This window comes from Anser anser (assembly GCF_964211835.1).
Source record: "Anser anser genome assembly, chromosome: 11".
Classification (NCBI taxonomy): Eukaryota; Metazoa; Chordata; class Aves; order Anseriformes; family Anatidae; genus Anser; species Anser anser.
Window position 1 is genome coordinate 22116828 of NC_139732.1, and position 15691 is coordinate 22132518.

Sequence of the window (15691 nt, forward strand, 5' to 3'; positions counted from 1 at the left end):
CCCGAGAGAGGCTCCTGTACTTCTCGACACCAGTTTCTACTTGCACGGTGATACGGTAACTACACTTGGATGCCAGAACTGCAAACACTCCAAAGTGAGTCAGGCACAATAGCAGGAACAGGCATAGAAAATATGAGCTGACAGTTCTCCTTCCAATTTCGAAAACCTTGGCCGTACGTGCACACAGCTTCTTTAGACTCAAGAACCTGGGAGACGACCAGCCCAGCGCGCTGAACACAAGGCAGAGTCCACTGCCTCACACCGCCATGCAGGATGGCGTGGGCACAGAGAAGGGAAGGGAAGCATTTTGCTTGAAAGCGTGTACAGGAAAGGTGCCCAACTGGAGTAACTTTATTTTTCCACCCATTAGTTATGGTGACTGGTATCTAACCACACCTGCGCTTTCTGCTGCTTCATTGTGCATTTGGACACCTCTAAACAGACTTGCCAGGTAAAGCTAACACTAATTCTAAATACATGCAAGCAAAAATAAACTCAGATTAGTCAGAGGTGATCAAATCATCTGCAACTTATGTATATACCCGTGTTTAAAGTTGACATGTTTCTAATGGGGCATTTGCAGGATTATCATTCTGTATCCCCAGACTATTTTCTCCTCAAAAGCTCTTGGTGGTAAAAAATAATTAATATGGTAATTTGCCAACCAGACAGTGCAAAAATGGCTTTTCCAGGAACCGAGCCTAATACTCAGAATAAAAAAACTGAGTGAGTGAGAGAGGGAAAAAAAAGACTAAGGACTGCTGAGCTCTGTTTAATGCCTTTTTCTTCTTCATAAAAAGCACCCAGCTGAGGCTGGACATCTCTGCTCATCTGCTTTTCTAGGTCAGCCTGTTGTTCGAGAGCTGGGAGACAGATGGTGGAGTTCAGTTACTTAGACAACATGGATTGACTTTCTTGATCGAGGTGTTCAGACAGAGGTTACGTGTCCAAGCACAATCTTTCCATCCCTTCAAAACACACCATGGTATAGTACCAGCTGTTGGAAAACCTTACACAAAGATAACCTAAAAATTAGCCTCAGAAGAGAAAACATCCAGGAGACATGGGATTTTCTCTTCCTTCTATGCTGCCGTCACATTTTGATGCCAAGGAGAGCTTTGACTGGATCAGAAATGTTAGCACTGGCTAAGTGATGAACTGGGACCAATTCCCAACTTAACAGCATTCAAATTTTTGGCCAACTGTGCTCAAACTGTTACGCTGTTATTTCTTTTCCATCCCAGTGCCACCAGAAAGCTATTCTCTGCTGATAAAGGCCTGACTCTGTGCTTTTACAGGAGGCAGAAGGTAACAAAGGGTTCACCGAGTTATGCTCCACTGCAAAACAACATCCAGCTCGCCAGGAGAAGAAAAAGAAAAAAGGCATTTGGCCCAAACTTCAACTATCACAAGTCAAGGTGCATTTTGGGTGCTTGGTAGATAAGGTAATCATCAGGTTAAAACTTGTTAGCATTAAAAAAAATTGATCAGAGCCAAGACATTGAAGCCTCCACTACACAGACGGGAGCCAGTGCTACGAGCTGCAGCACGCTCACCAGGAAGCACTGCTGTTCTTGGAGCAAACCCCAAAGGCTGCACCCTTGCTCTTCCCCGGTAATACTTACAGATGCCTTGGAGAACCCACTTGGGCTTGTTTTGCCACCAGACCCCAAAGAAGTAAACAGGAATCCCACTGAAGATGATTGCAAAGCCAATCGCACATTCTACTGGTGTCATCCAGAAGGAAACAGCAATGAGAAACAAGCAGGCCAGGATGAAGAAAATGGGCAGGCAGACATTCACCTAAAAAAGAACCCGAAGAACAGGTTAAGAACTTATATCGGGGAACAGGGAAAACTTTCCAGTGAAGTTTTTCCATCCTGGGGAGGGAAGGACTTCATGTTCCACTAATGGACCTTCTGTGGACAGGGCTCCTGTCTGTCCCAGTGCTCTGAACAGGGGGGACTGGGACCTTGAACTGCCACAGGGTACCAAGTCAGCTAGCACTCTTCAGCAGTCCTGGAGAAGATGGCAGTAGGCTAGCACCTAACGTGCACTTAGAGCAAACCAAAACACGGAGGTGTAGCTTGCTAAGATAGCATGAGCCTTTCTCAGCACAGTTTTTGACGTTCAATTCCATACTTGAATGATTTCTTATAAAAAGCACCTGAACCAACAGCATCAAATTCAGCACCAGCCACAGCACAAGCCTTTGCATCTCGTTTCGCAGGGGACTCAGCTACACTGCTCTGAGCAGGGCATCTGTTGAGAGCAGCCTCGGTTTTGTTGTTGTTATAAAAAGGAAAAACCGAAACAACAACAGCAAAACCAAAGGAAACACAGAGAGTTACTTGGGGAAGGCAGTGATACAGGTCTGTGAGTTTGTTTCTCTCTGGCTCCCTGTTGCCTGGCAGAGACCTGAGCGTGCTCGGGGGGGGATGAGTGAGAAACATGCCTTTAAGAAAGGCAGACATGCTTGTGGCTGACATGATCTTGGCCTCCTACCAGACGGGATGCAGTACTGCCAAGCTGGCCAAGGACAAATAGAACAAAGTTCTCGTCTCTTCAGGCGTGGGTTTGTCCGCTTTATTAAACTATTCTAAGTGAATTCCACGATGGTACAGAGCGTTTCACTGAGAGCCACAGCCCAAAGCTTGGCCTGGGGAATATGTTAGTCACTGAGAGCTTCCTGCTGGGCTGCCCCACCAGAACACCCGCAACTCTGCCACCCACAGCATCCTTCGCTCTGATGTTCCCATGGCCACAGCACCTTCATCTCCTGGGCACTGAGTGCACACATTTTCTTTTGGCAGATTTTGATGCAGCTGGGATACCTGCGTTAGCTTCCCCCGATGGTGACATCCTTGCAATCCCAGTCCCTTTTCCAAACAGGAAAAGCAGCAGTTCTTGCTGCACTTCCCCTGCAGCTGAGAAGGGACTTCCCCAGAGCTGGGGGACTTCCCCTAGCTGAAGCCTCTGAGCCCTCAAACAGCTTGCAACAGCCGCTTTCAAGCCGGCAGGGCCTTCCCTCTGAGCACAAATGAAAAGACCCAACACAGGGAGGACCTGATGGGCAATTCCCGCACTGCTCTCACCTTGATGGGCCTTTCCAGCTCTGGCTTCTTGTAACGCAGCCACATCATGCCGATGATGGCCAGAGCCACGCACAGCCAGTTGAAGAAGCTGAAGAAGTTGATGACTGAGAAGATGTCATTGGAGAAGGCATAGAGCAGGGTCATGATGCACTGCATCCAGAAAAATAAAAGCCATTAGCAAAGGGAAAAGTAGGCAAAACCGCACGTATTATAGCACTAAATGTGGGAATTTTACAAGAGCTATCTGCCAAGAAAAGAAGCAGGTTGATTTTAAAAAAGAAAAAAGTTATTTTATGCTATTTTGGTGCCTGGAATGATTTCAAAACAGAAGTGGGATATAAGGATATAATGGGAAAGAAAAGCAGAAATGGCTGTGTTTGGAGTCCCTCTCGGAATAGTCTGATGGGATCGTGTCCCCAATGCTTTTCTCAATACCAGGTCAATGCTTATCATCGCAGAGCCAGGTGCTTACCGTAAAGACGAGGGATGGCACAGGAGTGAGAAGCCGAGGGTGAATCATAGACAGAATGGAAGGCAAGTGTCCTTCTCGGGATCCCACGAAGAACAGCCTGAGGTGAGGGAGACAGAGCAGTTATCACCACTGCAACCTTTAGCCCCAGGCTGGGGTTTGTCTTCTACACAAAACAAGCAGGGACAGCTCGAGATCAGCCTAGACAGTGCTGAGGCAGCAAGACTGAAATGCCCAAACTCCAAGTTTTCCACCTTAGTGGTGCACTGCATGATGCCAACTGTGCCTTCTTTTGGTAGTCACTGGTTAAAGAGTGGGGCCCTCCAGGATGAGCCCCTGGCACGGGGTTCTGCACGTATGCACACCGGGAAATCTCTGCCTTAGAAGGAAGGCTGGAGATGGGTGAGGAACGCAAGAAATCATACGTTTATATCCTCCTTTCCAGAGCAAACAATTAAGAGACTTTCCTAAGATAACCCAGGAGATGCGTGTCTGACCTGGAACCTCCTCAGTCCTTGTCCTGCCCCATCCTTCCTCCCCATTCTGGAGGAATTCTCAGTCCTGAAGTTTCGTAAGTTTCTGGTTTTCATTAAAACCATTTTTTCAGGCAATGCCACTGAGGTTCAAGCCTGTGTTTGTTTATGTTCTAATAACTTCAACAGGACTTTGCCCAGAGGACAGAAAACTAAGACCACTGCAAGGCTTTCTTTTAAACTGGATATGATTTTAAAGCCTTTTTTTTTTTCTTCCATCATTCCCCACATGGCCTCCAGACCCTTTAGACTTTGTGTCTACCCACAGCCACTCTTCAGAGGACACTTATTCCAAACCAAGAGGCATTAACCACTGCTTGTAAACAAATGCCACAAAACTGAGCAAAAAAAAAGTACCGGGAAGAAGTGAAGAGAGATCCATTAACGGATCCAAAGCACGATAAGCCAACAAAGACGGGTATGATCCAGGACATGACGCCAAGGTGGTAATTCCCGAAGTCCTAAACAGGAGGGGCAACAAGACAGTCCCGTCACACCCGAACACCCAAGAGAACTCACAGCTGCCTAAAGAAGTTTAACATTTGCAGAAATCTCAACAATTAACATGGTTTCATAGCTCAAGCTATTAAGGATTTTTCCACTTCGCCATTTGCTGCTCCTCCTTCCTCAAAAAGCATTTTATGGAATTGCAAAAAACCAGCAGAAAGCCTTTCCCTCAGGGTCAGGAGACAAGGTTTATTGGAACAGTTGTCCAAAAGCTCAAGACCAAATGAAAACTGCGAGCAGATTCAGCCATTCAGATATTGCCAACTGCACGTGTGGAGCTGAGTAAGGACACTGGGACACAGCTCCTTATAAACGCAGTGACCCAGAGCCATAGCTTTGTGTCACAGACTGACCCCACATTGCTTCACTGCAGTTTCAGGCCATCATAATCATACTGATTTCGAAAGACGTGCGAAGGAACACAAGCAGAGTACCGCAACGCAGGCTGGTATCTCCAGTAACTCCCCAAAGTGTACTTGCAGGCTGGAGCTGGGGCTCTGCCCTAATCTGAAGGGTGGAATGCTGTCACCTGATGGCCCAGACCAACTTACCCTGGACCAGGAGATTCCCCCTGAAGCACTGAACAATCCTGGTCACACTCCGTTTGCAAGGTCATACCATGCTGCTCACTTCTGAAGCAATCAGGATTTCTGACCGCAATGCCATTTTAATTAATAGAAGTACTGTCTTTCTCTCTTAATTAAAACAAGGAAGATACAGAGAGAGAACAGTCTAATTCAGTATTGACTGAGCGACCTTTTCCCGTAAACATCATGCTCTGGTAACTGATGGTAAGTCATGCAGCCAGCAGCAACCTTGCGTATTTACGAATGAAGAGCAGTGCTAACTGACCATCCACCCTCGCTATTGTGTGAGATTAATCCCACTTGGTAGCATGCTGTTCCTCCCTGCTCCCGTCACAGTTGCTCTTTATCTCCTGTCATTATTTTTTTTTTATAAGCAGCCATGACCACCGTGGAACAACCTAGGAGATGTATGCAGAGATTGCAAGTCTGATTTGAGCAGCCCTGAAAAACAGATGAGTCATATCAGAAATGCACCTATCTTACCACGGCCACGGCTTCGGACGTCAGCATCTGGTCCGTCGACAGGGTTGTGAAGTAAGCCAAGTTTGTCAGCACATAAACCAAAGTGACTACAGGTAGTGAGATGATGATAGCCAGAGGCAGGTTTCTAGGAAGAAAATATAAATTGTAATGGAGCTCTGCAGTTCAGAGGAGAGCCACTGATGCCAGGGAATGCTAAGGGCTCGTGCTGCAGCCCTTCTGCATTCACTTAAAGTTGGCATGAGCCATTCTGCTCCTCTTTGGCTCTTCAGCTTACACAGTTTCTCAACCACACTCTGCTCCTCCAGGAGAGGAGAAAATGCCCACACGGTGATAGCCTGGAGGGCTGACAGATGTAAAGTGAAGGATTATGGCAGAAGGGACTTTTTACATGGAGAGACTCTGGGTGTCTGGGCAAGCAGCAATCCAAGACCACTGCAAAGGCAATCAATTAAAAATAACCCCCCATGTCTCTTCCTAGCTAGCAGCATTAGCACGTACATTCTTCTGGACAAGACAGAAGCGTTTGTGCTGGTGGCTTTCTTGTGGGAGACGGAAAGATCAGGGACTTAGCAGGCAGTTTTTAGGCTCTAAGCTCTGTGCAGCTGCCTGGACCGACGAATTCCAAAGCAAGTGAGTTCAAACACAAGCTGAGTGGGTCTGTAAAGATGAGGCTGCGTTGGTACGAATTTGCCTTTCCCAATAGCCTAACCTCATTTGTGAGCAGAAACTGAAAAAGGAAAGCCTGCTCAATTCTACATATAATTGGTCCAGTGGAGTTCAAAGCCACTGGAGGTGAGAGTCAAATACCATGACCACATTCAGAAGACAAGAAAATAATTGCGAGCAGCAAAAACTTTTTTATAACTATGTTTGTCAAGGAAAGAACATGTCAAATCTTAGACTTCCCAGTAAGCACTAATCACTGCCAGGGTCAGCCAGGAACGGGCTCTTGCACAACCGATCCCAAAGCCCATGCTGACAGAAGGACTGCACCTTCCCTACAAGCAAAAGCTATTTTTCACTCTGGTGTGGCACATCTTCATCTCACCAGGTCCCCTTGCAAAGCTCTAAAAGGCACGAGCAGTGCAGAAGGCGGCCTAATGCTTGACAGAAAAGGAAGAGCACATGACAAATACATGTACGTGCAAACACTGCTGGGGGAGTTTACACAAGATAGTAATAAAGCTGTAAGTGTCTCTTCCTCGCCTGTAATTCAGAGAGGTGCCATGCCAAGGAAACAGGGCTTTACAACAACAGAGATAATATCAGCAGTACAGGAAAGCTGTGTAAGCAGCAGCCCTTCTCATACAGAGATTACTATTCCCCTTCCCCTAATCCAGGGAAGAACAATGCTATTAGCCTATCTTATTTTCCATTTCCCTAGAAAGAGATCTTGGCTTCTGGGCTGATTAGCAATTTGTTACACGCACAAGACAGCCACAAGGAAAGGCCTTCCCAAGAAAAACAAGTTTTCCTCCCATGGAAATCATCACAAGACCCACACCTACCTGTAGGGATTTATCATCTCCTCTGTAACAAAATTCAAGTAATTCCTGTAATTGAAAAAGAACAGTGATAAATTCTGGTCAGTCCATGAGTAAAGGAAACCCTCCATCTTAAATGTCTGCGAGGGAATTTTAAGTGAGGTAGGGAGACCAAACCTTGCTGAAAAACGTAGAATGGGTGACACCTAGTTCAAGATCTACAGCACAAAACCTGCAAAAGCACAAGCCCTGGACAGTGCTGGTGGATCTAGCACACCATGCTGCCAGCTTCCTTGCAAGAGGAGAGGTGGCTGCAGGCTAAAAGCTGGGCCCACGAGCAACAGGGTCACCCTCCAGGCAACGCGGATGGCTGCAAGTAGCCTGTTTTCACTGCGAATGGAGCAGGCTCCTTGAGCTTGGAAGTGTTCAAAGGGGCTGACAACAAAGTTCAGTTTGGTGCTGTCAGAGATGGACGCAGCAGTCTCTGCTTTGCAGCACCTCATCTGTTGGTATGCAGCAAATCTCTCCTCTACGAGATAAAACCACCCTCCTGCTTTTTTTCTTAGTGTCACCCAGGAGATAAACCGAGCAACCCATAATCTACTGCCTCTTTTAAATCCCACGATCACTGCCACTTCTTTGTGCTTCTCTAACTTGGCTGGAAACTGCATGTGCAGGATGACTATTTAAATTACTGGGCAAAGCCAGGGCAGCTAGCTGCCTCTGCTCTGGTAACAAGAGATGGAAGGTCCTGGATCACACGCTTCCTGTAAATGCTATCTAGGGACAAAAGGAAGGACCTACAGCATTTAGCACTAAAAAAAGGAAGAAGACTGCATCTTACCACCCTCCATAGGCAAAAAGACCACTGTACAAAGCTAACACGATGTTCCCCACGTCCACTTTCGTGCCTTCAAAGGAGTGCTCGGGGGTCAGGCTTGTCACATCACCTGCACACAGAAGAAAAACAAGAAAGGACTGCTGTTAGACACTTGGTTATCGTGCTGATGCATTTTGGGCTGTGTCGAAGAGCACCTGCACTCATTTATATTGTGCTGATTCCTCCAGTTTTACAGTGATTAATTCAGCCGGTGTAATGCACCAAATAATCAGGCCCAAATACACCATCTTGAGCAGCCAGCCGTTAACAAGTACTCAAACTTTCTCACACGGCACCGTGCTATCACCAAGGTGATCTCCCAGATAGCTCCCTGCAAAAAAACACATTCTGGGGACCTTCCGGCTGGAAGATACTATGCAAACAGATATTGCCGCATTGTCTTCTCAACTGAAAGCTGCTTTCGTTCGATAAAAACCCAGGATTTCCTCCAGCCACCTGATAAAGCAGAGGGCTACTGCAGTCCCTTTGATTGTGGGAAGTTAGATTTTTCAGAGCTCGAATATCTGAAGTTAGCTTCTTTAGGGCTCGAGTATCGAAAGTTCCTGTTATGTATCTGCTTTTGAAATAAAAAGCCATAAATAGAGGTCCCAATTGTACATTTGGTAAGAAGTCTCCCAGAGCAGCCAAAGGTTTATTTATTTTGCTTTAAAATGCCCTGCGGTTGTTTTGTTCCCTGCCTTTTGATGTGCGCGCCTGGCTTGGCGAAGTCACCCTCCCTTCCGCGGAGGCAGCGCTCGCTCCCCTCGGTGAGGAAGGAAGGGGAGCGAGGCAGGGTCTGGTACCACACGTCTGCACCCAGGGAGCCCTCTCACAGCCCATGTGATTCCTCTTAGGGCACAGATCTTTACTAATCACCCAAGCAACTGCATCACATGGCGGTCAGCAGTGTCTGGAGCTTAACCCTTCATCTCTTCGCGCACGGTGCCCTGGACTCTCATCTGGGGAAAGAAAAGGGATAGTAACAACGCAAGGCATTTTTTCCTCAAATGGCACTTTCCTTCCCTGTCACACTGGGAAGTTTCACCCCTCTGTGCTGCTAAGAGCTGTTTGCAGACGCTGGGTAACATAATACGGATGCACAGACCTTTTACCACGCGGCATTATGCTCCTAGCAGGGGGAAAGGGCCGCAGCACCGCTGGAGCATCCTTCCATCCGCGGGGCTTTGCGAGGCGCTGCTCCAGATCCGTGCCCGTGACACAGAGCAGCCCTGCATGCGTGGGAGAACTGCATCTCGTCTTTCACCCTCTCCCCCTGTCCCTCAGGCTCTGTTCCCCATCCTTTCCATCGCTCCTCTTCACCTCATTTCTCCCTCCTGCTCAGTCCTAACCAGGGCTCTGAATCCTCCTTCCCCCGCACATCCCCAGTTGGTAGCAACAGTATGAAAATAGCAGATACAAAACCAAGGCAGCGGGCAGAGGAAAATACAGAAACTGAGATAAAACATTGATGTGACTCGTCTAAAATCTGTCAAGAAACTGATAGAGGCTACAAAGCAGGGCCCAGCTGCCAGTGCTTGAATGAAATGAGGTACTGAAACAGGAGAGCTGGGTGGAAACACAAAGAGACTGATGCAATGCTGCAAGTTTGACCTTAATTCCTGGCTTACAGGTTCAGACATATAATCTTAATTTAGCATTAATGCCCTGGCCTGGCTCTGAACAACAATGCTGAGCCGGAGGTGGGTGTGCACGGTATCACTTTCTGCTTGATCCCTCAGCCTCAGCTTCCCTTAGTTTATTTTCTGCACCTCCTGAATAATTACCAGGCTAGTTCTTTCCAGGTCTTTTGTTATGGGAATAAGATACACTTTTCATTAACAGTGATTATAATTAGTTACTGGAATCATGCGCGGATGGTCTGGGAGGGCAGGAGAGATCTCCAGGCATTTCAGACACCCCTCGGGATGTCTCCTCTCAAAGGTCTGCTCGTGCTCTGCCACTGACCCAGCTCTCACTGGGACCAAGAGATCACCACCTCTACCAAGCCAGGAGGATCACCCGAGGCAAGGGATCACCACCTTCACTGACCCTGGAGGAGCCAGGGCACAAACAGCATCACCCCCTGGGGCCAGACTTCCCCTTCTTGTCCTCAACTGGACAACAGCTTCCACCAAAAGCCTCTATCACAGAGAAAAGCTCACGGAGAAACCTGTTCTGTCTTTTGATGCATCTGCAGGTTGTGCTCTGTCTTCCCAAACCTCGCACAGAAGTTGCGTGCTGCGGCCACCAAGGAAGGGCTGAGCTGCTGCTCTCATGCAGCTGGCCAGGAAGGGAGGAGAACATCACCCGAAACCAGACTGAGGAAGTGCCAGCCACGTGGGGACAGCAGGCGTCTGTAGCCTCTGGGCGAGGAAGAGTCCGCGCCTGGCTCGGCGGCCCGCTGAGCTGCACAGCCGTTTGTCCGCGCGTCGGGACAGTCTGCCTCCGGGACACACAACCAAACAGAGAAAATGGAGCATGGAAGTGGCACCGGAGTAAAGAAAGAAAAACAAAGTCTGATTGTTTCATGGCACTGTGGGTGGGTGAGGTGGCGGCTGGATGCAGGGGTGGGACGTAACAACTACTCACACGCTCCTTCCTAACGTGCACCCAGCCCATCTCGCTGCAGCCCCCGGCCCAGGGGTGGTGAACGATTAAATAACCGGAGGAACCGACATCTTTCTGCTCCAAAAGAATGAGCTCTTATTCTCAGGTCCACGATGCCTCTTTGCCACAGCTTTTGCTCCCTTCACGCTTTATTGCTTCCTGGTTGCACGGCAGGAGCCCGGGCTCCTTACCAAGCCTGCCCTGAGATTACATCTCGGCTGAGCAGCCATCCCCTCCTGCCACCGCTACAAAGCCCTGTCCCGCCAGCAGGTCACCAGAAAGATAATAACCTGTGCCTGCCGGCGTTACCTTCACAGACATAACTAGCACCACATTACACATCTTGGGGCAAAAAAAAAAAACAAACACCCAAAAAGCCAACAAAGTCCAGCACCTATGCCAGAAAGGTGTGCCAGATGTCTTCCTGCTTGGGCCGCACTGTAAAATACAGTGGGTAAGCTCTGAGTGTGCCCACACCTAGCCCTGACCTCCACCACGTCCCCCTTGTTCTTACGCTCACCCCCAGGTGATTGCTCTTGGCCACAGCTGGAGACTGGGGACCCTGGGCTGGATGGTGCCGCATGCTTGTCTCACCTCCCTTCTCATTTACGAGCACTTAGGAGGTCCTGCTGTTCCAAACGGAGGCACGAACTTCTGCTCCAGGCAGACGCTCTCCATCTGCCTCTTTCAAGCCCGAACGTACCCAGCTGAAGCCTCCAGACAGACCTCGGATCAAATCAACGGTAACAAATTTGCAGGCGAGACTGCCAAGTACGGCTTCAACTGCTCCCACAGAGCAAGGGGGTTGTCAGCGAGCACATCCCGGCCCAACGGGATGTTTTTTTTTTTTTTGCTGCGGGCAAAGACGAGCTCTGCTCATCTCCCCGGGCTCCCGCATCCGCTCCGTGCCACGCTGCTGCCGCCGGCTCTGCAGACAGCCGCCGCCGCTCTCCAGGCAGTGCCCTGCCCGTGCCTGGCACCCTGGTGATCTGAAACCTGGTTTGAACTGGCTGTTCAGCTGCACTCTGCTCTACAATTAACCAAATTAAAGTAACAAGCTCTGACATAAACCCCATTTGCTGATCTTGCCAGCTGCCAAGACTCCGGTAATTGCGCCAGCGAGCGATGGGTCACCTGGGGCCTTCCTGCGGGAGGGACCTATTTCAGGCCATGCGCGGCATGTTCAGACCCTCTCTTTGAAAAATGTTTCATTTGCGCCTCAGTCGTGTCCGTTCCAGTCTTAACGGCAAAGCGATCTTCTATTGCAGAAAGCCGTTAATCATAATTAAGGATTTTTAACTTGCCTGAACAGCGAGGAGAGGGAACGCAGCCATCGAGAGAACTCGGCAGGAGAGGGGGCGTGTGGTGGGGGCATTCGGCGCGTCTCCCTCACGGAGGAAACGGAGCCAGAGAAAAATGTGTTGTATGTACAAAAAAAAAACCCAAAGGAGAAGATCCACTCAGCTGCTGAGCCACTTCCTGAGAAAAGCAGTGAAAGTTCAAGTGACTGAGTCAGAAAAACAAGACAATAAGGAGCTCGCAGGCGCCAGGGTTAGGAGAGCATCTGCGGCAGCTTGCAGCTCCCCGGGACGTGCCCACTTGGTAGTTTACAGAAATTGTTTGCTCCTCTCCGATCGCTGTTGCTGGCCTTCACGCTCTGCACACAGCTCTGCATTACAGTTTTGTACAGCAGCTTTTAAATTTGGGCCCTGTAGCAGGCGAGTTTATGGGTGTCTGCTAACGGTCTGAAAGACACCTCTGGAAATCCTGGACCAGCAGGGAGTATCCAAGGAGGAGCCAGAGCTCCTGGGTTACATTTCTGATTCTCATCACAGGCTGTGGACAGGTTATAGCACCTCTCGTTTCAATTGCTTCCTTCTGTTTTATGGAAAAATGCCTCTCCTCCCAGTGCTTTGTAAACACCATTCACGAAGAGCTATTATTTCTCCTTTGGGCTGAAGCTGAGGGTCGGTGCTGCTGGATTCACCGCCCCACAACACCCTATTAGGTCTATCACAGACCTCGAGGTGTTCAGGGAGTCCAGAGTCTGCAAGAGAGTTAGCTGTTCTCTGGAGCTGTGTGCATACGCTAACAGGAGTGGGAAAGGACACCCCCCACTCACCCTCCTAAACCGAAGCACCATACCTTGCTCTACATGGGAATTTGCCTGCATCCACTAGCTGCAGACAAAATCTTCCTGAGAAGCTTCTGAAAGCTCAGGAACCAAGATCCTGAGCTTTCCAGCTCCTCCTTTTGCAATGCCCCACCAGAGCACAGCTTGAGCCAGGCAAGTTTTATTTACCTTTCCTACCTCCTCTGCATCTTGCTGATATAACCAGAATTGCTTCTACCCTCCTCCTCCTGGGCAAACACCTCCTGGATTTTCACAACCTCCGTGTCTGCCAGCACAACGTTTGCTGATGAAACATAAATAAGCAGACCCACGAGCAGCGTCGCAAGCCCTGGAGTGAGGCTGAACTGCAGGCAGCCAGGTGCGCGGCACAGAACATCCCATGCCTTGTCCAGCAGCCAGAAAACTGAGGCAATGCAGAGACCCTGGAAGAACAGGGTCGCTTTGATCCTCAGCACAGCATGGAAAGGTATTTCCTAAATGCCTCCTTGTCCGCCCCTATCAGCGCAGATGAACGGCAAGGTGCTAACCCTAAACAAACCACCCACTGGGTTTCCAGCCACTTGCCATAAGCTTGGTTTTTCTCTGCTTATTTGCACAATCGGTTCAATCCACATCCATAGAAACTTGGGATTGAGAAGGACAAACAAAACTGAGCCACCTGACCAGGCTCCAGAGAAGGCAAAGAGGGGCTAAATAGAGCCAAACAGCTTGATGTGCAAGACAGCCAAGAACATTTGGGGCAGGACAGATCACCAGCATGTCACCCAGACCTCCTAGCATCAGATATTAAGGCTGTTAATTGCAAGGCCATTAACAGTGCGAAAGGGTCAGTATAAAAATGCAGGCAAAAGAACACCTGCATAGACACACACGACTGCTGACTGCATTGATACCCCTTAGGCATCAAGGAGTGCTTCTGCTGTACCCGAAGACTTGAGAGAGGGAGAGGACACCCGGACAGAGATGCAAAGAAGCAAACTGCAAATACCAAAGTATTAGCTACTCTCTAGATAAATACGTCTGCATTGCTAGGATAGCTGCACTTGGAAAACCGAGAAGTCAACAGAGCCTCTCATGGCAGCTGCCTTAACACCCACCCAGCTCACAACAGGAGAGAACAGGGTGCCCTGTGGCACGTGTAAGATGCACTCCTTAGGCTCCAACACAAGACACCTACCTTCATCCAGCCCAGTATTTGGCAGTTCCTTCAAAATAACCAACATGAGCAACATGTAACGTGCTACATCCAAAACGCCTTGGAATAAAAGCTTTTCAGATGTCAAGGCACATTTTTACCCTGAGGAGTTTATGCAGCTGTGAACCTCCACATAAGATACTGAACAGTTCACATTGTCATTACTAAAACCCAAGCTTTCAGGGCGTGCAGAAAGAGCCACTCAAGCTTACAGTGATCACAACATGCAGCACAGGTCACTGACTGCTTCTGCATTTTGTTGCCGCTGCTGTTGTTTGTTGTCATTAAACGCATTTTATTTAGTTTTGGACAGGCAACTTCACACTTGTGAAACACTAAAGCCCCAGCAAACTGAACTCTATCCTTGAATCCGTAATTGCCAAGAATTTTCTGGGCAGAGCGGGCAAGAAACAAGTTGGCTGAGCAGAAATGAACCACCAAACCAGAACAGGCAAGCTGCATAACACGAACCTGCCATGCCCACCTGGCCCCAGCATCTGAATTCACCTTTGGCTGGAGATGAAATCCAAGATTAGAGAGTGAGAGGCCCATAAAACATAATTGTGTTGTATCAGCCCTCCAGCATTAAGATGCCTCATTAATCTCCAACATGTGCTTGATGTGATTTAGAGGTGCAGAATGCTGGCAGCTTTCCCAGCTTCCTTGTTCGTGCCCTCCTTCAGCACAGGCTTCCACTTTCCGTGCTCTCCGCTAACAAGCAGGTGAGTAAGGGAAGCTATTGTGCTCTTCTTCAAAGCTTACTCTTAGTAAAATATTTTTTCGGAATTATGAAAGACGTATTTCTGAATGCCAACGTAACAAGAAACAGCACGGGCAGCTGCAGGGCACGCTCTTCTTGCAATCTTTTGTGCACAAGCCTCAGCCCCAACTTGTAGGGACACAATCAAAAGCTGGAGGAACGTTTACTAACCATAAGCTTTGCCTCATCTCTGCCAAAGAGGATCTACAGTGCAAGTTAATCATGATCCAACTGGGTGAACACCCATCTGGTTTGGTTTTGGCCTCCAAATGCATCTCAAACACCTACAGCTCCACCACCAGAAGATTCCCATGTCCTAAATATTGATTTGCTCTTCAGATTCATTCTTGGGTTTACCCTAGGAACGTGAGAGGTTATGAGAACTGGACAAAGGAAAACTTGTGGCAGATTTCTTTAGCTATGCTAAGTACTTAGCTCTTTCTAAACGTCTGAGTGACAAAGTGTAGGTACACAAGAAAGACAATTCAGACAATAACAACACATGTTTTCTCCTAGTATCTGTGTGTGAGAGGCTTGGAGTAGCCTAACATTTTGATTATCAGCCATGAAATGCAAGTTCTGTCATTTCAGCAGGACCCAACAAGATAAATCCTGCCCTCTAAGAGCTGTATTCCCTCCTCTGTTGTTTGCTGAATTTATCTGCTCAGTCCTTGGCTCTTGTGACAGATTTGGCTCAAGTGGCTTTTCTTGGACATTCAACTGATGTTGCCACTGGCAGCAGAGAAGAAAACCTCAGAGGAAAGGAAGAGGGAGTAAACTCCCTCAGGTCTTAATCACAGGATTAGCCACACACACACACACTGCAAAAAAAAAAGTCTGGATAAGGAACTAGCAAAATAACCCTCACAGAGAAAGAGATCAAATGGACTTTTTTCTAGGAAAAGGATTTGAAAACGAAAGTACCACCCAGATGTGCATACACACACAGCACCAAGA

General features: G+C 48.4%; 1 protein-coding gene across 1 annotated transcript in view; it reads right to left on the minus strand.

The window, feature by feature from the left end:
* Nucleotides 1-15691, minus strand: part of SLC7A5 (solute carrier family 7 member 5) — a 39906-nt gene that overhangs the window by 6193 nt on the left and 18022 nt on the right. The window contains exons 3-9 of the mRNA XM_083851612.1: nucleotides 8003-8108; nucleotides 7183-7227; nucleotides 5675-5798; nucleotides 4455-4558; nucleotides 3568-3664; nucleotides 3096-3245; nucleotides 1626-1803 (exon numbers count right to left, since the gene is read on the minus strand). Of these exons, the coding sequence (XP_083707738.1) occupies nucleotides 1626-1803; nucleotides 3096-3245; nucleotides 3568-3664; nucleotides 4455-4558; nucleotides 5675-5798; nucleotides 7183-7227; nucleotides 8003-8108 (804 nt within the window). The remainder of the gene's footprint in view (nucleotides 1-1625; nucleotides 1804-3095; nucleotides 3246-3567; nucleotides 3665-4454; nucleotides 4559-5674; nucleotides 5799-7182; nucleotides 7228-8002; nucleotides 8109-15691) is intronic.